The 23,782-nt window shown below is 51.2% G+C and overlaps 1 protein-coding gene across 1 annotated transcript; it reads left to right on the top strand.

Moving 5' to 3' along the window:
* Window positions 1–1,118: 1,118 nt before the first annotated feature.
* Window positions 1,119–20,854, top strand: FRMD8 (FERM domain containing 8). The gene is made up of 11 exons (XM_080912847.1): window positions 1,119–1,257; window positions 1,566–1,650; window positions 3,310–3,474; window positions 6,563–6,664; window positions 6,908–6,966; window positions 7,084–7,250; window positions 11,428–11,652; window positions 13,303–13,426; window positions 14,261–14,404; window positions 17,202–17,406; window positions 19,426–20,854. The coding sequence occupies exons 2-11, from the start codon at window positions 1,566–1,568 to the stop codon at window positions 19,545–19,547; spliced, it is 1,398 nt and encodes a 465-aa protein (XP_080768973.1). The 5' UTR covers window positions 1,119–1,257; the 3' UTR covers window positions 19,548–20,854.
* Window positions 20,855–23,782: the final 2,928 nt, after the last annotated feature.

Below are 23,782 nucleotides of genomic sequence, written 5' to 3' on the forward strand. Positions count from 1 at the left end.
CAAAAATGAATACTAAAAATGGGCCAGGAGCTTACATCTGCTTTCCAGCAAAGAATCCAGGTGGCAAGGAGAACTCAGATCCCTGCTCCTGATCCCAAGCCACGGTTGCCACCAGGAACAATTTCTGGTTCAAGTGGCATGTATATGGCCCATAGACCTGTTTTTCTCCACACATTCCAGGCCTTAGGCACACAAGTGATAGTTTGTCAGAACAGTTTGGTAATAATAAGACTTTGGGAGGGAGCTGGAGAGATGGCTCAATGGTTAAGAATACCAACTGTTCTTCCAGAGGTCCTGAGTTCAGTTCCCAGCAACCAATCACATAGTGGCTTACAACCATTTGTAATGGGGATCCGATGCCCTCTTCTGGTGTGTCTGAAGACAGCTACAGTGTACTCAAATACATAAATAAATCTTAAAAAAAAAAAAAACAAAAAAAAAAAACCTTTGGCAACTATAATGCCTGGAACCTCAAGATCTTGGAGTCTGTGTCTAAGACAGCCAGGTTTATGTGACTGCACCCGGGAAGCACAGCAAGTCCTGTTTCCATCGTACATAAGAGTGACAGGGATTGTTGAGCGTCAAACACAATCTCATTACCAGTGACAAACAGATCTAGAGGGCAAGGGACTCGTCCAGGGCCCCAACTCCTATCCAAGGACAAGAGCCAGTAGCCCTTCAGTCCTTCAGAACAGGTCCAAGAGAACTGCGACACCATCCACCCACCAGATGGGTCCCAGGGAAGAAGCATCTCCGTTGCAGAGGGGCCCAGTCAAGTCAAATGAGCCATAGCAGCTCTTGCCCTTTGTTTTCATGAATCTTCCTCCTCATCCTATTACAGGTCTTATGCATGGAGGTCTTACACCTACATAGTTCTCGTAGGTGTCTGTGCAGGGGTGGGGACGACGGGGTACGGACGACACGGGATTCGATATGTCAGGGGTGTGGCTAGACCCGGGCTTTTGGACTTGCGTGACCTAACCAAGCTAGGAAACCGGCTGGGTAGGAGGGAACCGAAGGACAAAATCCGTGAGTACGCGTGCGCCGATGCACCTGACTCCGATTGGCTCCCTCAGTTGGAGAGGCGGCGCCTCGAGTTTGTGCTTCCTCCCGCGGCAGCTTCCGCGGCGCAACTTCTGGAGTCGACCCTCAGCAGGACCTGTGACCCTGCGGGCGGGCGTAGTGTTGGGTCCAGAACTGTAGTCCTGAGTCAGGTGACATTCTGGAGTGAGGCAGCCGGCTCTACGACCCTGGGAGGTGAGAGCGTGGCCACACCCTGTCCGTGTCCCCGCCCTGGGCAGGGGCGCGCCTTCACTTGTCTGGCCATTTCTTGGGAGAGACTTAAGGTCCCCCCCCCCCGCACTTGACAGTCACTGCCCTGGCCCAGCCCACTCCCGATATGCACTCGGCTGCGGGTCACTCCCTACTTTTAGCTTACACACTTGACCCCTCTACATAGATTAAGAATTGTAGACCGAGCCTGGGACCCCTTAGCTTCTTGGTTGGAAGCTTGAGGAGATCATCCCCTCAAGATCCCCATTAATTGTCTGACGTTCCTATTGCAGATGGAGGGGGCAGAAGGCAACGCGGGACAGCCCGGCCCTGCGGAGCGGTCCCACCGAAGTAGCGTCTCCTCCGTGGGTGCCCGAGGTAGGTCTCTACTTTTTTTTTTTTCATCTCTTCTGTATCCTTTTTGATTTCAGCCTTGGGGACATGACTCGGGTTTCTCTTTTTCAGTAAGTTAATCATGTAGTAAGTAATAAGATGTGTAAAGGTGTGGCGGACTTAGAAGTCGAAGGACTCAGCTGAGCCCAGTCAACTAGCTTAGTGCCCGAGCCATACTCCTCCTGAACCTTCTTTCGTTTGTGAAAAGGCATGTCTTCAAATGAAGACACATGATTGGAAAGTGACACCACTTTCTTTGTCCCGTTTCTTTCTTGCAGACAGCTCTTTGAACGCAGGGATTCTCCACCTCTTCATTTTATTGGGAGGAAATTAGGCCCTAAAGAGGTTGTTAGGTCTCAGACTCCTGGAGCAGGCCGAGGTTGATGATGAACTTGAGCCTTCGGGGCCGGTTTTTCTGCCTGTAAAGTAGATCTGAACCTCAGTCTCCGAGTCTCTCAAGTGGCTGTTGGAACAAAAGAGACCAGGATCTAAAAAGCTTCAGAGTGCTAACTGTATGCTCCAACCAGCTTCTTCAGAGTGCTAACTGTATGCTCCAACCAGCTTCTTCAGAGTGCTAACTGTATGCTCCAACCAGCTTCTTCAGAGTGCTAACTGTATGCTCCAACCAGCTTCTTCAGAGTGCTAACTGTATGCTCCAACCAGCTTCTTCAGTGCTAGCTGTATGCTCTAACCAGCTTCTTCAGTGCTAGCTGTATGCTCTAACCAGCTTCTTCAGTGCTAACTGTATGCTCCAACCAGCTTCTTCAGAGTGCTAACTGTATGCTCTAACCAGCCTCATTGGGTTGGTGATGTCCTTTTGAAGAGGCATGACTGTTTTTACAGATTTACAACTGACACAGAGACTCTCCAGAATCAGCCAAGAAGCAGAAAAGGACCACAGGTTGAGAATGTGGGCCTCCAAACTCAGTGCTCCTTTACAGCACGGCAGGTTAGGGATGAGGAATCTGAGTCCGGCCAACCTGCCAAGCACCTTTGGCTCTGGCTTCAAATGGGAATCTAGCTTGTTATAAAGGAACACTTGGCTATGTGAGTGGTTTGTTCTTTCCTAGACTGCTTAAAGCCATCACAGAAATCACAGCATTTTGAAGAGCCCTAATGAAGCTGAGACCTGGCACCTGCTGTAACCCAGGGTAGCCTAAGAAATCCTGATTGTCCTCTTAGTCTGACCCAGACAGAGTTAGACGGTCACTAGCTGGCTATGCTTCCATCCTGATAGGGAACTGTGACCTCATCCTATTTCTCCACCTGAGAAGTATTGGAAACAGCTGTATTTGGTGCTGCAGAGGAAGGGGGTTAGTTTTTAATCATCCTACTTTGAGCCTTAGGGATGAAATGGGGCTGATACCTAAGTCACAGTTTCTGGGTGCTTTGCGGTCTCAAGTCCTCAAAGGCAGCATTTTTATTTACTTATTTTTTAATATGTAGCCCAGGCTGGCCTGGAACTTGAAATCCTCCAAGTTTAGTCTCCTGTGTTCTTTCTGGGGACTATAGTGTGTGTCACCATAAGCATCCCTGTTAGTGGTGTCAGTGTAGCCTGGGGCATGATAAGGAGCAGGGGGTGGTGGAGAGTGCTGATTGGTCTGGTGGTGGACAATTGACCCTGCCCAACCTGCATTCCATCAGCCGATGTCCTGGTGTACCTGGCTGACGACACAGTGGTGCCCCTGGCCGTGGAGAACCTGTCCTCGGTCAGTGCCCATGAGCTGCACCGAACAGTCCGTGAAGTCCTGCAGCTCCCCGACGTGGCCCTGGAGGCCTTTGCACTCTGGCTTGTTTCTCCTCTGCTTGGTAAGGACTGGCTGTGCGGGAACATACTGGGGAGGTGAGGACACTAACTGGTGCAGAGAGAGGGCTTAGGGACCAGAACCTGTGGCCACTACCTGTCAGGGAAGATGGAACCTGGTGTGTCCCGGAGGCCTGAGGAGGTGTCAGGATCCTTTGTCCCTGTCTCTTTTTTTCTTGTGCTGGTGCAATGCTGCTGGAGCCCCAACCTTCAGAAGAGCAGAAGGGTCCCCTGCTTATAGGGCATGCAGTCTGGGCCTCACTTGGGGAGTTTAACTTCAGTGTTTCCCCATGTCCATCCTCCAGTGAGAAGTCTGAAGCAATGGGCTGGCGGGTGGCAGGGCTGTGCTGTTGCTGTCCACAGGGAAGAGGGTAGATAGCTTAGGAAATGGTCCTTTGCTTAGGTGTGGAGCTGCAGGGAGAAGAGGAACATGGTTTTTCTGTATGGGGCCTCCACCCTACCTGGTTTCTGGCACTGTGACCACACACTTCCTGCCCCTGTAGGCTGGGGCCCCACTGTGGAATGGGAATGAAGACAGAGTGTTATAGGCTCTCAGGCTAGTGAATAAAGTCCCTCATTATGGTCCCCGAGTCTGTTGACATGGGAAGAAAGAGGCAAAAGAGGCTCAGTGTCATCATTTGGGGAAATAAATCAGTGCTGGCACTGGGAATGTTTTCTGAGCTTAAATTTTCCCTTAAGGACTGGCAAGATGGCTCAGTGGGTAAAGGTACACTTGCCCCTAAACCTGGTGACCCTAGTTTGATCCCCGAAACCTGTATGATGGAAGGGAAAACCAGTTCCTTCCAGTAATACTCTTGACTTCCACATTCATGCTCACATACGCATATGCAATAATAATGATAATGGGGCTTGAGAGATGGCTCAGTGGTTAGAGCACTGTCTGCTCTTCCAGAGGTCCCGAGTTCAAATCCCAGCAACCACATGGTGACTCACAACCATTTATAATGAGATCTGGTGCCCTCTTCTGGCCTGTGGGTATACATCCAGGTGGAACGCTATATACATAATAAGTGGATCTTTACAAAAATAATAATAATTTTTAAAGTTGAATATGTACTAAAGTATACATTTTTTAAAAACTCCCTTTGAGGATCAGGAATACAGTACATAGTGGAGTTGTTGCTTAGCCTGTGCAAAGCCCAGGGTTCAGTCCCCAGTGTTAAAAGCAACAGCTAGGCAGTGGTGGTGCACACTTTTAATCCCAGCACTCAGGAGGCAAATCTCTGGGTTCAAGGCCAGCTTGATCTACAGAGTCTGACAGAGGAACCCTATCTTGAAAAAAAAAAAGCAACTGAAAAGTGAGCGTTTCCCTTACTGTGGAGGAAGGAGGGACATTTGGTCTCAATAATTTGATCAGAACAGACTGGCTCAGGCCCTGGGAGTGGGGAGGTGTGGGGTTATCTGCTTGAGACCCCTAAAGTTTCTGGTTCAGTCATGTGGGAGGAGCTCTAGCCCACATTGTTATTCCTCCCTGCCCCCCTCCCCATCCTTTTCCCCTCCTCCCCCGCCCCCCTCCCCATCCCTTCCCCTCCTCCCCCGCCCCCCTCCCCACCCCTCCCCCTCCTCCCCCACCCCCCTGCCCCTTCACTTCCTGCACAGTTGTTCCCAGGCTCACACCCACACTCTTCCTGCTGGCCCAGCCCCTCCTTTGCCCTCTAAGCTCTGCCACAGGAGGCTCCCGGAGCTGCTGCTGGAGCCTGCTCCTCCCCCACCTCATCCATCCCACTCCCTCACATTCCCGCGGCCTGCCCTGGCCAGAACTGAATGCATTGCCTGTGTGTCCTGGTCAGGAGAGTGCCTGGGGCTGCAGCACACTCAGCACCCCTGTTCTTCCCAGGCTGGGGTGGGAAGCTGAAAGGCTACTTCAGATCCCCGGGTACACACACGCACACATGCACACATGCACACATGCACACACACACACACACACACACCTCTGGACTAAGCCGGGAAGCTGAAAGGCTACTTCAGATCCCCCCCGGGTACACACACACACACACACACACACACACACACACCTCTGGACTAAGCCCTGGCTTGCCCTCCCAGCTGTGAGTGCCTGTGCCTGTGAAGCAGGGCCTTTCATGCTCCTCAGTTTGAGTTGTTTGGCCTTTTCCCGATCCTTTGCATGGAACTGTTAGTCTTAACTTGGATGATGGTGGCTGGGGAGGAAGTTCCCACTCACAAGTCTGAGGGTGCTGTTGGGATAGCCCGATTTTGATGGCAGGATCTCTAGGACTTGGGAATGAAGGCAGGGGGAAGACACACATGTCTGCAGGTCTACTGTCTCACACTATGCGTGCTAGGACAGACAGGGAATCAGACCACGGGATCCTCTGACGGGATCAAAGCGTGTGCACTGAAGAGAGGCTTGGGAACCTAAGCTCTGGACCTGTGTAGCCACTACTTTCTGTGTGGTCCTGGGACACTGCCATTCCTTGTGGGCTTCAGGTCAAGTGGGTGATGCTGTTGCCCAAAAACCCCATATCAGGAGCCTGTGGATGGGGGCAGTGGGGTAAAGGAAATGATGGCTGTGGACAGAAATACGACAAGAAGGAACTGGAGCTGATGGAGACATTGGATGGAGGTGAAGAGGCAAGAAGGACCTCGAGGCAGGGCTGGTATTGGGTCAAGCTCTGGGTCCAAAAGGAAGCTCCAAGTGTCCAGAGTTATAGGCATCTGGCTGACAGGACAAAGTGCCCTGCCATTAGTGGGGACAGGAACACTAGAGGGAGGATGTTTGTGTCAGAAGACTGGCAAGCACGTAGTAGCATCCTCACCACACGTCTCCGTACACCCCTCTGTGAGCTCAACAGCACCTCAGCTCACACACCGTGACTTGGGATAGATGACCTAACCACCCTGAGCCCTGTTCTCTAAGAAAGAATGGAGGTCAGGAGGTCAGGGTATTTCTAGGGGGAAGACACTTGAACCATTTGGGGTGGCTCTGGGCCTGCTCCGCAATTGTTGGTTGTCGCCGTCGTCCTCCGTGTTGGTGGACAGTATACTAGGTGTCTAGGCACCACTGGCCTGGTCAACAGCTCCATGGCCATCTCCTCTCTTGCCTTGCAGAGGTACAGTTGAAACCTAAGCACCAGCCCTACAAACTGGGCCGCCAGTGGCCAGAGCTGCTGCTGCGCTTCACCGATGCCTCAGATGATGATGTAGCCATGGGTCAGTGTTGGTGAGGCAGGGGCGTCTGAAGGGAGCCTTGGGAGGGGTGGGCTGGAAGGGGCTGTGAACAGAGATGCTGTGTGTGCTTGCTGTCCGGTTAGCAATCCCCCCACTCCCATTCAGGAGGGCTCTGTCTGTGGAGAAGAGTGAGGTTGGGAGCTGGGGTGTGGGCCCTGCAGGGTAGGGCAGGATGGGGCTGTCTTAGCAAGGGGATTGAAAAATGACTTTAGCCCCTCTCTCCAGATGAGCCTTCCCTTCAGTTCCGAAGGAATGTGTTTTTCCCAAAGCGCCGAGAGCTCCAGGTAAGGCAGAGCCCAGGCAGTGCCCTATGTTCCTGCATGCCCAGTGTTGTCCCCTAACTCCTAGACAGGCATGCTTGCTCCACTCCTCTGAGCAGCTTCATGAATACTGGTCTGCAGATCCATGATGATGAGGTCCTGCGGCTGCTCTATGAGGAAGCCAAGGGCAATGTGCTGACCGCTCGGTACCCTTGTGACTTGGAGGACTGTGAGGTGCTGGGTGCCCTTGTGTGCCGTGTACAGCTTGGGCCCTACCAGCCTGGCCAGCCTGCTCCCTGCACTCTGAGGTAAGGACAGTGAGACTTGAGATGGGCACCCAGTGGGAAAGCTGCTGTGGAAGATTCTACCTACAAGTGGGCCGAGGGCCTGCAAGGTGGACAGTCCCGAAGTCAGGCCTCTGATGCGTGTGTGTTCACTGGATGGCCTTAGAGAGTTCTCCACCTCTCTGAGCTTTCTTTTCCTTCAGAACAGTGGATATACACTTGAAGTGATGTCTAAGAGGGGTCCTCAGCACAAGAATGTGCAGACACATGGCTGGAGCCCCACCTCTAGCTGGAGTCTAGAGGAACAGCCAGGAACTGACCGTGTTCCGACCCCCCAGTAACCACAAATAGTTAAGCTCAACTGAAAGCTCCAAGAGTAGAACCCTGTTCTCCAGGCCTTTACTAAGCCCTACTGGCTGCTGCTGGTCTGTGTAGAGAAATGAAGGTTGGAGGGCAGTGGTGGCAGTGGTGTCACACACCTTTAATCCCACCATCTGGGTTAGGTTAGGGGACGGAGGCAGGTGGATCTCAGTGAGTTCAAGGGCCAGCCTGGTCCACAGGGTAAGTCTCAAACCAGCCAAGACTACACAAAGAAACACTGCCTTGGAAGAAGAAAAGGTAAGAACGAGTCTGCATAATAACAGACTAGGTTGGGTTATTATCCATTGATGTGACCCTGAAGTTTGGAAATAATTCCAGGGGTCAGGTGTGGTCAGGTAATCCCAGCACTTGGGAGGCTGAGCCAGGATCACTGTGAGTTCCAAGTCAGCCTAAAGAGTTAGTTCCAGCCAGAGCTAAAGAGTTGTGAGCCAGGCATGGTGACTTATAATTGGGAATAGAAGCAGGAATATCAGGAGTTCAAGGTCTTTCTCAACTACTAGAGTGAGTTTGAGGTCAGCCTGTACCACATTGAGAAACCCTGTGATAATCAGAACTTAGAGATTCAGGCAACTAAACCTGCACCGCAGCCTATTTCTAACCTGGGCTCCTTGTTTCCCCAACCCTGCAGCGAGTGGGAGAGTCAGCAAAGCAGTTTATGATGCTGATGACTGACTGGAGCCTGGTAGGGACTGCCCTGGCTGTAAAGTCCCTGAAGGCTTAATTGAGCTAAGGCTGGTGGCCATGGCCACGGTATCCTGGACGTCAGGATGGCCATGTCTCTTTCTTGGACCTGACAAACTTAACTCATTTGCACAGGAAGTTCCTTTACTCACTCGTGACACAAAAGCCCAGATGGTCCTGTGCCCTGGGCTGAGCCCAGCTGTGTCCCAGACCCTGTTCTCTTTCTTGTCTTCTTGGTCAGCACAAGCTCAGACATGTTAGCCCATGTGGCCAGGTGGCTGCAGCAACTGTCCGTTGCAGAGGAGAGGCCCCCTCATACCCTACCCAGCTAAGGCCCCCAGGCTTGCTCTTGTGGCACATAGTTCCAGGTCCACCCAGAGGATGGATGTCCAGTGGCTCGGCCATTGATGAGCTGCAGCTTGGCCTTGAGGGACACCACTGTGAGTCTGCACACACCCAAAGCGGAGAGGCTTTGCCATGACAAGTAGAAAGGGGTGGAACACAGTTGAAAAAGGCTCAGCTGTCCTGAGAAAGGAGGGTGGCCAGGCCTCTGGGGACCTCATAGACCCAGTGACTCAGGCTAACAGGCTCCTTCCTGCCCTTGGCCTTCTCCTCCCTTGCTGCTCCTCCCAACAGCCTGGGTGTTTAGGCTCCAAATGCCCTAGCGGGACTCCTCTCTGGAAAGGGTGACACTAGGGAGGTTTACCAAATTAACTTAAGGCCAAGGACCATATTGAGATCTCTTTGCCTATGCCCTTTGGATTTGTGGTCCTGTTGTTGCAGGGCCCAGATATAGATGCTGACCTTGAGGTCTCAGACTCAACTAAGATGTAGTCTGTTGGAGTGATGCATTCTCTGCCAACAGGAGCCCAAGTGGCCTAAGGTAGAAGATGGTCATGTTTTAGCTGAAAGTTTCCCTGTTCTCCAAGTGAGTGGGCCTTTTCCCACTCAAAAATGGTGTGATACTTGGTGTTTGTTAATTTTCTTTTTGAGTTTAAAATTCTTTTTTAATATTTACTTACTTTACATATATGAGTAAATTGTTTCTGTCCTCAGACACACCAGAAGAGGGCATCATATCCCATTACAGATGGTTGTGAACCACCATGTGGTTGCTGGGATTTGAACTCAGGAGTGCAGTCAGCACTCTTAACCACTGAGCCATCTCTCCAGTCCCCCTCCCCCCTTTAAAAAATATTTTATTTGTATTGGTGTTCTGCTTGCATGCATGTCTGTGTGAGGGTGTCAGATTCCCTGAAACTGGAATTAAATAAAGACAGTTGTGAGCTGCCGTGTGAATGCTAGAAATTGAACTTGGGTCCTTTGGAAGAACAGCCAGTGCTCTTAACCGTTGAGCCATCTCTTCAGCTTCACCGGTGCTGGTTACTTTTATGTCTACTTGTCACAAGCTATCAGCATCTGAGAGGAGTGAACCAGATGATCAGGCTGTAGGCAAGTCTGTAGAGTGGATCTGGGACCAAGCTGTGAGTCACCAAGTGAGCCTCGGGCTCAGGCTGTATAAGGACGCCCTGTTTTCCATGAATCTATGATGATCTAGTTGGTATTCAGTCATTCTTCCCTTGCTGAATAGAACACTGAGAATAGGTCATCGTTGGGGTTGTTGTGATGAAACACTCTGACCAAAAGCAGCCCGGGGAGGGAAGGGTTTATGTGACTTACACAGCCTTCATCACTGTCTACTGAGGGAAACTGAGGCAGGGACTCAGACCAGGTGGTAACCTGGAGGCAAGAGCTGATGTAGAGGCCATGGAGGGGTGCTGCTTACTGGCTTGCTCTACGTGGCTTGCTCAGCCTGCTTTCTTGTAGAACCCAAGACCACCATCAGCTTAGGCATAACACTGCCCACAATAGGCTGGGCTCTCCCACATCAATCATTAAGAAAATGCCTACAAGCTTAACTGTAGTTGGATCTTACAGAGGTATTGTCTCAGTTGAATTTCCCTCCTTTCAGGTGATTCCAGCTTGTGTCATGTTGACGGAAAACTAGCCCGAACATAGTATCACACCATTCATATTATTTGGGATGGAAAAGGTTGCATTCATTTACAAAACTCGATTGTCTAATCTCAGAACATGGATGTTGCTCTGATACCTGCTCCAGCCAGGCTGTTCCTTGGCCTTTTTCTGGCTTCCCATCCTGACCTGAGCACATCCCAAGCCCCTCTGCCCTCCCCTGGTCCTGAGTCAGCCAGACCTCATTTACTGGGTAAAGGATTCTCCGTAGTGCCTGACATGTCCCATAAAGTCTTCTTTTCTCTTGGGTGAAGATTGGTCTTGGTGACTCCGTCTGCCCTCCTGAGCCCTCTCTGGAGTTTCCTGTGTGAACATATTGCTGTCAGGAGGGAGGTGTCATCTGTGGTGCAGTAGGGGAGAGCAGGATCAGATCAATGTAGGCCTACCTAGCCTTTCAGTGCGGGCGTCCTCCCCGTACTGGGCCTAGGCTTACAGAGCTTTACTGTGTCTTAGTGTCAGGGTCACTGTTACCACAGACAGGTGGTATCTCTGTCCCTACTCTGCAGATAGGCAGGTGCCCCTTGCTGGCCTCAGAGCTGGCTGTGACAGACAGTGCTTCAGAACCTGTCCTGCAGAAGAGCTTCCATCTGACCACACCTGGGCCTGTTGCCCTGAGCAACCCCATGTATACTCTGGGTCTCTTTCTTTCTTTTTTTTCCTTCAAGACAAGGTTTCTGTGTAAAAGTCCTGGCTTGCTGGAACTCACTTTGTAGACCAGGGTGACCTTGAACCCTCAGATATCCACCTGCCTCTGCCTTCTCTGGGAACCCCATTTTTCTCTTAAGAGGAAGAGCATCCCACCCCCAGTTCAGTGGTGGGCCTTGTATGTCAGGCAAGATTGGCTCTGAATCAGGCCAAGCAATGGGAATCTGTCTGCAGTCTGTGATCAGGACCCCTGTCACCCTCCAACACACACACACACACACACACACACACACACACACACACACACGTTGCACAGCAATGGGCCGTGGTTGAGTCAAGCCTTGAAGGTCCCTAAGGCCTGCTGCCTGCCAATCCTTGCACACCCTGCGAGCACAGTACTCACCCTGGAGGTCTCCACACCCCGGAGGGGCTGCCACTACCCATTTTCCTTCTCCTTCAGAGAGAAGTTGGACTCCTTCCTCCCTGCCCACCTCTGCAAACGAGGCCATGGCCTCTTTGCTGCCTTCCGGGGTCGTGGGGCCAAGACTGGGCCAGGAGAGCAAGGCCTGCTGAATGCCTACCGCCAGGTAAAGGAAATGGCAGGCGGTGACAGTGAGCAGGAGACCACCTTGGGCCCCCACTACCGTGCATACCTCCTCAAGTGCCATGAGCTGCCCTTCTACGGGTAAGTGATGCATCTTGGGAGCCCCTGCCCCCTCTCCAGAGTGCCCCAACCCCAACCTGTGGCAGCCACATCTCACCTGTGCTCCAGTGGCACCACCCATCTCTTAAAGAGTTAGCTTGGCAGTGGCCCTAAGGGGGACACCTGTTGTCCCCACTTCTAGCTAAGATTCCTTCATCGGTCCTCTCTTCCTTCCAGGTTCAGCCACTCTCTGGCCTGGCTCTCGCTCACACGCGGTGTGTAACGAGTAGTCCTCCTGGTGGGTTTGCCCCACACAGTGATGGAGCTGCTCTTTGAATGGGAAATCAGAGGCAGAGAACCGCTGTAAACAGCAGCCAGCAGAGCAAAGGAAGTGGGAAAGCAACCTAGACATAAATGAGTTCCCAAACTCAGAGCCTGTTTTAGTGACCAGTTGTCATTTGCTGGGATGCAGGCTGCAGTGGAGCAGGCCCGTTACCGTGGGAACTTGGCCTTGTATGTGTCAGCTGAAGATGCTCGTTAGATGATGCTGATTCTACACGGACACGTGGGTTCCTGGTCTGGGGCTAAAAGTATGATTAGTGAATTGTTTCAAATCTGGAGCCCTTTGAAGGGCCAGGAGGATAAGTAGAGAAGAACAGTGGGGGTTGGGCGGCCTTTCCGGCAAGAGTGGCTCTCCAGGCCAACGAGCACGCTCTAGTCCTTGTCTTCAAGGTCATGTCCATTGCGCCCTATCGAGCTCACCTTTGTGCTGCGCATTGGCCTCAGCCTGCTGGAGTTGTGAGAGGAGGATGGTATGAGAAGGTTAGGAACAGCAAGTGTGCCTAGCTTTTGTGGAGTTTTACTGGCCAATGGAGCAGGAGGCGTGGGCCTCACAGGGACAAAGGATTAGCTGTTTTTTATAATGGATACAATGACATCATTATGTGTATGTGTGCACACTCTCAAGCATGCACATGTTACTGAGCGCTTCAGGAGTGAGTAAAAGTTGATAGAAGTGGGTGGGTGGGTCTTATGACAGACAGCTTCAGTTTCCTCATCACCTGAACCTCAGAGCTGTGGAGGGGTGTAGAATTTTCCAGGAGGTGAGTAGACTCACCTCTAGTTCCCCTCCTGTACAGAGAGAGCTGGTTTTGACTTGGGCTGTGACTTAGGCAAGGGTGAGCCTCAGAATGAGTGAAGTCATAGCCTGCCGTAAAGGAGACAGCAGCTGAGTGTCTTGCTGCCCTTAGACCACCTCACTTTCCCTTTAGTCTTAGCCCAGAAGCCACTGTCCTAGGCAGCCATCACTTCTTGAATGCCCAGCAGGTTCCTGTGGCTGAAGGACTTCTACTGTGGACAGTGCTGCTGGCTCAGCCTTACCTCTTACTGAGGCCCCAGGTTCCCCCATGCAGCTTGCTCTGTCCTCTTCCTCTGTCCACAGCGCCCGTCTCTTACCGTTTCCTAGGTCCTTCCACCCGCTCAGTCTAGTTCTGCATGGCCAGTCAGGTTTTACCACCCACAGCTACCCATATTAGTTCCTGCATCTGCCTCTGTCCCCAATTCTCTCAGGACAGGCTTCTTTCTATTTTCCTGTCAGTCACCAAACAGCTTAAACTTCTTGGGTATCCAGAGTAGACGGTCCCTTGTGTGCTCGGTGCTGGAGGGAGCGGCTGACACGAGTCCCCTTTCCAGGTGTGCCTTCTTTCATGGTGAGGTTGACAAGCCAGCCCAGGGCTTCTTGCATCGGGGTGGGCGCAAACCAGTGACTGTGGCCATCAGTCTGGAGGGTGTGCATGTCATCGACAACAGGGAGAAGGTACCACCTCGATTGAACTTCCCTGGGTGGGACTGGATTGTCCGTGGTGGGGTAGAAGGGAGTGGGATCTTGTCCATGCCTTCCTGGTTCCCCTAGGACTATGGGCATCCTAGGAACATCATTGAGTAGTATATAGGAAACTCTGCCTCCCTCATGTCCCTGAAGTCTGCTCATGTACTCTAGTACGTTCTTTGAGCCTGTTCTGGGTCTGTTTTCCTGAGCTATGCTCTGAGCTGAGGCAGAGGGGCTGAGACAGAGGTGTGGCACCTGGGGTTGACCGAGTTGGTAGGCCATTTTCCGCAGACTCCTGCTGGAAGCTCCTTGGGCTGGCCAAGACCTGCTCCTCCCCGCATTTGATGCCTTCCTTACCTCTGGGTCACCATGTAGGCATTGATGTCACAGTCCTCCCTGTCAGGAGTTGCCAGCACTCAGTGGCTGACTCCCTGACCATCAGGGGCCTTACTGTCAGAAGAAAGTATTGAAGAGTCCAGGTTCCTGGCTTCATACAGGGAAAAATGCAGACTTAGCGTGGAGGTCTGGTAGAGTTCATTCCTGCCTCATATGTATAAGGCTCTCCTCTCAGTTCTCAATGCCACAAAACAGACGAGACCAGTCAATATCCTCTATTCCCTGCAGAGAGAGGCAGAGGCAGCGAGATGTCTGTGACCCTAAGGCTAGCTAGCCAGGGCTGCATAGTGAGACCCTCTCTCGGAAAGGAGAACAGTCAGTGTGGAGAGGAAAGTACCCTGGGTAAGCGTCTCCCTCAGGTGGAACCTGACGGGGCCCAGTAGGAAGCAGAGGCCTCAGCTCTGTTCTTTATCTCCCTCTGGCCAGCATGTGCTGCTGGGTCTGCGCTTTCAGGAGCTGTCGTGGGATCACACTTCCCCTGAGGAGGAAGAGCCTGTTCTGTGGCTGGAGTTTGATGGCGACAGCGAGGGCACACCTGTCAACAAGCTACTGAGGATCTACTCCAAACAGGTAGTGGTGTGGTCACACACACTTGGACTAAGGGTTCTAGGTCTTCGGTGGATTGCAAACCACGGGAAGCTCCCAGGTGCCGGGGAAGGAGGTCGTAGTGCTGTCCAGGGCCTAGGGATAAGCGTCTGCCTTCAGCTGGCCTGAATCACCCTGGTGTCCCCTGAGGGCCTGCCCATGCTGTTGCCCGGAGAGGACAGCTGAGGAACAGGTGCAGAAGGACAGAGGCTGAGGGGCTGTGTTGCTGAGATCCATTCTTTCTGCCCATCGCCCATCCTCCTCTGCCACGTCGGAGTCACACCCTGCTCTGAGCCTCTCTGACTCTTCTTGCTCCCTGCTTCTTCTTTTAGCACATAGACAAATTCCAGGGACTCTTCTGAAAACATATATCCTCTCCCTCTGGCCTTCCAAAAACTTGAATACTTGGGTACCCACTAACCCACAGACAGAAACGCAAGTTGTGCTCAGCCCTTAGCTGTGTAATTCAGATTAGTCCCTCTGAGTCTGCTTTTTCTGTCTTATTATTAATTATTGTTTTATTAACACTTGTTTATTTCTGCTGCTGAGGATCAAACCCAAAGCTGTGCATGTTAGGCAGATGCTCTGTCAGATACCCACCGACGAGCATGTGAGTCGTTCCCACTCTGACTGTTGCCAGTAAACAGTACTGAGCGTTTGGACACAGGGTTTTATGTCCATATAGACCCTCTGGAAACGTTTTATATGCATCAGTGTTTTATTGTATATGTGTCTATGTAAGGGAGTTGGATCCCATGGAAATGGAGTTACAGGCAGTTGTGAGCTACCGTGTAGGTTCTAGGAAGTGAACCCGGGTCTTCTGGAAGAGCAGACAGTGCTGATGGTGGAGCCATGTCTCTAGCCCCTGACCTCCCAAATGCTAGCCCAAGTTCATTTGTTAGACATAAAGTGTGGTTGATTACAAGGCCAAGATTCTTAATGTTTATGGATAGCCAGCTGTTCCATTGCCTGCTGTTGGAAACTCCTTCCTCAGTGGGATTGTTCTTGCAAAGTCACATTGTGTATGTGTGAGGTTTAACTTTTGTTCATTTTAAAGATTTATGTGTATGACATATGTAGGCCAGCTAGAGTTACAGGAAGTTGTGACCCATCTGATATGGGTGCTGGGAACAGAACTTGGGTCCTCTGGAAATGCAGGAAAGGCTCTTAACCACTGACCCATCCATCTCTTCAGCTCCTATGTGTGGATTTGTTGTTATTGTTTTCTGGATTCACTCACTGGTCTGAGCCGTTGGTCCGTGTGTATCATTCACTGTTCATTACAGTAGATTTGGTACCTAAGCACCGTAGAGACTCACTATCCTTTAACTGAATGAAGTGCTTGGTGCTAGGCATAGTGCACTATAGACCGAGGCAGGAGGCTCCTATAAATCTAGAAATTCAAGACCATCCTTGGCTATACAGCCAGACTACATCTCAAGAAAGGAAAACAGTAAGAGAAGGAAAGAAGCTAGGCCAGGGAGACAATGGTTCAATGAGTAAAACTGCATCCTGCACAAGACTGACCTGGTTCTGGTTCCCTGGGTCCCACATCAAAAGCCAGATGTTACATGCATCTGTAATTCCCTGACTCCTGCCACCGCAGATGGGAGGTACAGACAAGAGAATGGCCTAGAAACTCATGGGTCAGCCAACATGGGACACTTGGCAAAGCTATAGATACACTTAAACATTGTCAACATGCACAGGCACACATATGCATGTACACACAGATGCAAATTTATAACTCAGAAAGAGAATTACGTGTCAGATTTTGGAGGTTCTTGGTCTTCAAGTGTTTTCATATGCTTTTATCAGTTGGGCATTCCTCATGTGGAATTCTGAACTATTTCACTAGCTGTTTAAAGCCAGGTACCACACACCTACAATCTGGCACTGGAAGCTGAGGCAAGAAGGAAGAGAGGGAAGGAAGAGGTGCAGTGGATGTTTTCCTCATGCATGCCACGGCCTGCACTTGTGCATGTTTCTGGGTTCTTCGGGGTTTTCTGTGTAGCTGGTTATGTCGTCTGTGAATGGTGACAACCTGGTTTCTCACCTCCCGCTCAGCTTGCTTTTGCTCCTTGTGTTTGCAGAGTTGGATGACAGGACAATGCTGAATAGAACATAGTTCCCCTCAGCAGTGCGGGTTGGTTAGTTCGATGCTCCCTGAATGCCTTGGGCAGGTTAGGGAAATTCCCTTCCACCGTTGGCCAGGTTCTATCCAGTAGCTGTCAGTGTAGCTCAGGAGAGGATGCTGAGTGGTAGTGTCTGTACTTTTGTGTAGGCGAGTTAGGACGAGATGTGGAGACTGAGGCCTACACTATAGGAGCTTACCTACTCTCCTTTCCCTCCCCAGACTGGGCTAGGCTGGACTAGGCACAGGCAACACTGGACAGGCAGCAGAGGCTATATCAGTATCTATGCTGTTAAACCCAAGCTCCTGACCTTTGCAGGGCCACTCACACAGTAGGTGCTCAGAAACTGGTTCTTGACAAAGATGCCTAGGCTGCTGTCATGCTGCCCAGCTGTGCTGCCAGATGTTTGTCCTCTTGTGCTTCCAGGTGGTCTGTCACCTCGCCTGAGGTGTCACTCACATTAGAAGAACTGCTCAGGGGAAGCCACCCTGGCCAGTGACCTCATCCTCTTCCTTAGAAAAGCTTCTTGCAGCCAGCACAGGCAGCTCTCTTCAGCACACACAGCTCACCTTGTCTGTGGCGGCCCAGTGCACAGCCTTCCTAAGCTGTGCCTCAGATGCCTCATGCGGCCCCTCTTCCCTCCCTAGGCAGAGCTGATGAGCGGACTCATTGAGTACAGCATTGAGCTGAGCCAGGCCACTGAGCCTGCTCTCCCCCAGGAGAACGCACCCGGCCCTCATGAAGCTCCCAGCCCCTCTCCGCCTCCCACTCAGCGCCCCAAGCTTCGAAGGCAGGGTAGTGTGGTGTGTAGCCGGATTCAGCATCTCTCCACCATTGATTATGTGGAAGACGGTAAGCCACCTGTGGTGTGTGATCCCACATATACAGTGAGTGCACAGCACACTCATTCACACATACCCCACAGGGACTCCAGAGGGCGGAAGAAGGAAGAGCTGGGGCCTTGGCACTCAGGGACATTTCCTGTTTGTCCCTTCTTTTTCTGCAGAGACAAACTTGTCCACTGTAGCATCTTTCAGAATGTAGAAAACAGGAAGGAGACTTTGTATTTATTTATTTATTTTATGTGAGTACACTGTTTTTAGACAGACCAGAAGAGGACATTAGTTCCCATTACAGATGGTTGTGAGCCACCATGTGGTTGCTGGGAACTGAACTCAGAACCTGGAAAAGCAGTCAGTGCTCTTAACTGCTGAGCCATCCCTGAAACCCGAGAGGCCCTGTCTTAGAAAACAAAACAAAAACCTTAATTGTAATGGGGGTGGAACCTGGAGCTCAGCCATTCTAAGCAAGTCCTCTGCCGCTGAGCTCAGTCTCTGACTACTCTTTTCTGAGCAGTGGATAATAGTTGTATTAAGGAAAAGTGAGAAAGCTCCCAAAAGCAGGAAGGGGAGAGAAACCCTCGTCCAGTGTGTTTGATCACAGCAGTGAGTATATACACCTAGTGTTAACTATTCTAAGATAACAGGGTGTTGTGGGTGGGGATGGGGGGGGGACTGGCCATCAAGGCCCAAGACCTGAGCTCCATCCCAGGGCCACTGATGGAAGGAGAGTAAATGGTGGAGCACTTGCCTGGCAGGCCTGAGGCCCTGAGTGGGGCCCTGGAGCCACGAAACCTAAGTAAGATTTACTTCATATAATACTGTTATAAAGATGGGAAGTGTAACTCTCCACAGTTGATGGCGTCCAGCAGGGGTTGGGGGTAAGGGAAGGATTCAGTTTTCTTTAAGGGGCTGCCACTGGGAGTTTGATCATGCTCCAGTGAGTATATGGGCACCACAAATTGGACTTAGTGGGTTTTTTCTCTTTTCCCTTCTTTACTGGGGATAGGGCAGAAGTGGGAGGGGGTGACTTGGGAGAAATGGGAAGCAACTGTGATCAGGATGTATTATATGAAGTTCCAAAATAATTAATAAAAATACTATATTGGGGGAAAAAGAAAGTAGAAATGACCTGAATTTTGTACATAATTTAAAAATTCTATTTTATTTATATGAATATTTGCCTTCATGTATATATATACACGTACCACTTGTGTGCCTAGTCCCTACAGAGGCCAGAAGAGGGAGTCGATTCCCCCCAAAAGAGGAATTATAAATGGTCTTGAGCTTTCATGTGGGTGCTGGGAACTAGACTTGTGTTCCCCGCAAGAACAAGTGACCATAGGCACTGAGCTCTCTAGCTCTGGACTTTTTTTTTTTTTTTTTTTTTAGATTTATTTTTTTATTTTGTGAGTACGTTGTAACTGTTTTTCAGACACACCAGAAGAGGGCATCTGATCCCAGATGACTACCATATGGTTGTGGGAATTGAACTCAGGACCTCTCTGGAAGAGCAGCCAGAGCTCTTAACCGCTGAGCCGTCTCTCCAGCCCCAACATTCACTTTTTATTTTAGCACATTACCCAGTCTGCACTATAGCTCAGGCTGACCTGAACTTTGGCCTGAATATTTAAAGGGCAACAGATGAGTATTTTGTAGAAGGCCTGTTGCTAGAATTAGATGTTTTTCCTCATGAGTTGATGAATCTGGGGATGCGAGCCAGCCAAGCAAGGTGGTCCCTTACTCTCGTGATTGTGTCCTGACTAGCCACACCTTCCATCTCGTTTGCCTATTGCTGTCTTAGTGATGATGGTTACCCAACAGAGTCAGTCTGGAGTCCTCTGACCATGGGCTTCCTATCCTGCCACTGATGACAGTCCGGGATGGACAAGCTCAGCAATGACAGCTCTGATGGGAACGTGCAGTTCCTGCAGACTCCAGGAGAAGCTGACCCAGTGGGAACGGAACCCAGCCTCCTGGAGTGTGGGCCACTCACCCAGTGCCTCTCTCTGTCTCTTTGTCACCCTCACAGGCAAGGGGATCAAGCGGGTGAAACCAAAGCGAACCACCTCCTTCTTCAGCCGACAGCTCTCCACCAGCCAGGGAAGCTACACCGTGGTACAGCCCACCGACAACAGCCTGGAGCAGAGCTGAGGGAAGCCACACCTGGCAGCAGGAGGACATCTGGATGCCGTAGACACGACCAGGCACAGTCCTAGGCAGGACCAGGACACACTAGTCTCAGAGGCTGTGGGCCTGGGTGCTGTGCAGGGCCTGCTGGAGTTTCAGACCGTGGAAAAGTGACATCCGAGCCTTCCCTGAGCCTGGCGTGGGCAGAGTTGCCCTGTGGCCCTTTCTATAGCCTGCCTCTTCCTGAACTCCAAGCCCCTCCTGCTCTTCCCTAAGTGGACTGTGTCTTCTCTCTGGAGGCACTGCTGGCAGTTCCAGTGGCAGGTGACTGAAATCAGAGCTTGGGACCTGCAAGTTCAGGTCATGGGCCCTTGGTGACCTTATCTTGCATTCCTTCTGCTGACATTCCACCATGCTGCCATCTTTTCCCCTAGGTTATGTTGGAACTGGAGGGCACCTCTGCTGGCCAACCCTAAGCTCATGGCTGGCTTCTTGTTGGCCTTTACTGATGTCTCTGTGCTGAATGGTGGCTGTCGTAGGAACTGGATCCACACTGCACACAGGAAAAGCCCTTACATGTCCCTGGGCTGGAATGTCTGTCCCATACTGGCCAGTTCCCTGCCTTCCTGTGATCTGGATCTCAGGATTAGATTTTGCCTTGCCTCCTCTGCTCTGAACTGATAAAGCCTAGGACCTGGCCACTCAGAATTACACTGCACTGTGGATTCCCTGAGGCTGGCCACAGTGGCTCAAGCCACCGCCTATCTTCTAAGGATATTGTAAAGGAGGCCTATCCCCAGCTTTGTACCCCGGGAAAGTCCAGGGAGGGTACTTTCCAGGCCCTTGAGCCCTCAGTACTCCCTGGGAATCCCCACAGGGCCCACTGTCTTCTCCCCACTGTCTTCTGGGTGGATAGCCAGAGAAATGCAAACCCTCACATTTCTGTAAATGAAAGCAGTTTGTCTGCCCAGTGAGCTCCAGAAGCCTTAGCAGCAGAGAGAAAGGAAAGGCTGGCCTCACCCATTGCAGTGTCTGTAAGATGTCATCTGCCACTTGTAGTTAACCCTTTCGGAGTCATTTGTGTTCCCTGAGCTACCAGCCCATTTTTGGCGACCTTTTGGTCATCTTGACTGCTGTCGATGGCTTCAGATCCTGACTTGAGGGGCCCAGATGTGTGTGGGGATGCACAAACTGCATTTCCACATGAGCCTTTGAGTTTTTTAATTACCACTTGTGCCTTAACCTTCTAGGACAGAGCACTGTTTTACTAAATGTCTTGAGTGTTCTCGGTCTTTCCTATCATTGGACTTAATAAAAATCATCACCTAGCACACTTTGGAATGGTTGTAATATGGAATAGCCAGGGTATGGTGTCCACATGTGTCCTGTGTGCCCATGGTATAGCCTCAGGACTTAACCCCAGTAAACATCTGTTAGCTCCTGGGGACCCTTCTCAAGGTCTCCATAGGAACCAGTGGTCTGGGAAGACTTAGGCTCATTTGTGCCTAGGAGGAGCTCTGTAATCCTCTGCCATCCTTTGGCTGCCTAGGTCCTTCTGGCTAAGTTGCTGTTCCCCACAGATCCTAGTTTGGAGGACAGGGACAGCACCAGACTATGCTTCCCCCCACAGCAAGCTGTGGAGGCATCGATGTTAGGAGCTTTGGCCCTATGGGATACAGAGCAGAAGTTGTAGGTTCAGCTTCACTGAATATTTTCAGATTTAAGAGGAAGGGAGCCATGTGTCCCTGAAGCACTGTGATCTTTCAGCTGGGGCCTGCCACCTGTCATTCCTGTCAGCTAGAGTGATGCCCTGTCTTCTGTGTGGTTCTCTGCCTAGTTGCAGTGCCTCAGGCCAGTGTGGCAGTGTGCTTGGCACCCCTATCTCCTGCCCAGGCCCACTGTACCTCACCACCAGAACCAGTTTCCTGTGGCTCCTGCGACAGTACCATTACCCCATTGGCTCAGTCTAGCCTTTCAGTATCTCATAACTGCAGGTTGAAGGCACAGTCTCATGGGGCTAAAGGAAGGTGTGGGCAGGGAGCACTTCTTGCTGAGGCTTCAGGGGACCAGGGGTTGACTTCCAGCTTCTGAGGACACTACATCCCTTGTCTCTTGGCCCCTTCATTCTTAGATCTAGTGATGGCAGAGTCCTCACATCACATACTCTCTGTCTCTCTGTCTTGGGGCCTTGTGATGACACTGGGGATAATCTAAGGTGCTGTCCCTGTAGTCAGCAAGTGGGTGGTTCTAGTGGCCTTTGACCATTTTATTGGTTACTTGTCTTGTTGCTGGGACAAAAAGACCCGAGAAAGCAGGTTAAGGAAGGAGGGGCTTGTTTGGTTCAGTTTCAGGTTCCCCCCCCCCATGGGAGCTCAGCAGTAGAAATTTGAATATGTGGTGCATTGCATCTAGTGAGGAGGCACATGCAGTCTGCTGCTCAGCTGGCTCCTTTGTATCCTCCCCCAACCCCCACCCAGAGCCTAGTCCATAGGATGGTGCTGTCCACATCTAGCGTGGGACTTCCTGCCTCACGTAAGCAAATGTAGAAACTCTAATTCTCACACAAGCACAGTTTCTCTTTTATATAATTATAGATCCGGCTACGTTCTCAGTGTTAACCATTCTAGCCACTTAACCTGGAAGAACTACATGTCCCAGGGTTCACAGTCTCCTTGGAGGGCATCGCTGTGCCCACCCTTCCCTCGCCCTCTGAACTGCCTGGATGTTCTCCAATGCCTCCTCCCAGTTTTGTGAGACAGGGTCTTACTGTGTAGTCCTGGCTGGCCTGGAAGTCGCTATGCAGATCAGACTACCCTCAAACTCAGATCAGCCAGTATCGACCTCTCCCCTAAGGGGTTTGAGGTGTGTGCCACCATGCTCAGCAACGGTGTACTCTGTCTCTGAGCAGGCTTTGTCACACTCCCTGCACTGGCTGCCTTGCACAGGCACCAGGATCCAGGTGGGAGGGATCTAGGGAAAGGTTCTGGCCCATGGTTGCCCACACTCCTCACAGAACCATGGCGGAGCTTGGCTCGGTTTTTGCCCAAAAGGCCCAGTCCAGGTCTCTGATTGATGATAGAAGAGCAAAATGTGTCTCTCACACGTGCCAAAGGACCTCGAAGCTCTCTGTGCCCATTTAATGAGAGCCCTGTACCCTACCTGCCCTGCACCAGCTCTGGCTGACAGCAATGGAGGCGGAGGCCCAAGAAGAAGCAGTACAGGTGAGAGGCTGAGCGCCTGAGGTAGCTCTCCTTGAATTCCAGATCAGCTTCCAGGCACCCATGAGTCCCAAAGGGGACTTGGGGGAGGACCCTGCATAGGGAATGACGCCAGTGTTGGCCAGTTCCCTCAGGCACTGCCTTACTCAACACACTGCTGTTGGATCAAGTGTTACCCAAAAAGCAAGCTAAGCCTGGTTCATCGCTATTTCATGACTTTAGACAGCACGGCCAGCTCTGACCAAGCCAGCTCCGTCAGTCAGTGGGGTCTCCAAAGAGGGAGTGAGGATTGGAAAGATAAAGACAATTAGACAACACTACAGTGAACCTGAATCGGGTTTATTCCAATCTGCTTTATCATTCTAGGTACACACAAAAATACAGTCAGTCCTAAGGCATAAACGGAGTTGAACGAGGCAATAACCACAGTCCTGAGGTCACTGTGTCTAAGGGCTTATCTGGATGACCAAGATACAAGGAATACAGTACATTCCCGGGCTGCATCTACCTCGAGCCTACTTCATCTTCCTAGTCCAATGCCAAATTCCTGCCACATTCCTAGAAGGTGGCCCCAGAAGCTCTACACACAGTTCTCTCCTGCCACCACAGCTTTATCACAGTGAAATGCACCCTCAAACCGGAAATAAGCTTTTTGTGTATGTGTGGGTTTGTAAACAATCAGTATTTTATGTATATAGGTGCTCTGTCTTCGTGCACACCAGAAGAGAGCATCAGATCCCATTACAGATGGCTGTGAGTCACCATGTGGTTGCTGGGAATTGAACTCAGGACCTCTGGAAGAACAGTCAGTGCTCTTAACCACTGAGCCATCTCTCCAGCTCCTGTTCCTTCTTATTTTTAGATAGGGTCTCAATAAGTTACCCAGACTCACCTTAAGCCCCCGATGATTCTGTTAGCCTCCTGAGTTCTGGGATGAGAGTGGAGCAGAGAGGTCATGAGGAAAGCCTGGCTTTGACCGGGATGGAACCTGGCGAACAGAGCAGCCTGGACCTAAGGAGATACCAGGACAGATTCTTACTG

Source organism: Micromys minutus, assembly GCF_963924665.1.
Source record: "Micromys minutus genome assembly, chromosome: 2".
Taxonomy (NCBI): domain Eukaryota; kingdom Metazoa; phylum Chordata; class Mammalia; order Rodentia; family Muridae; genus Micromys; species Micromys minutus.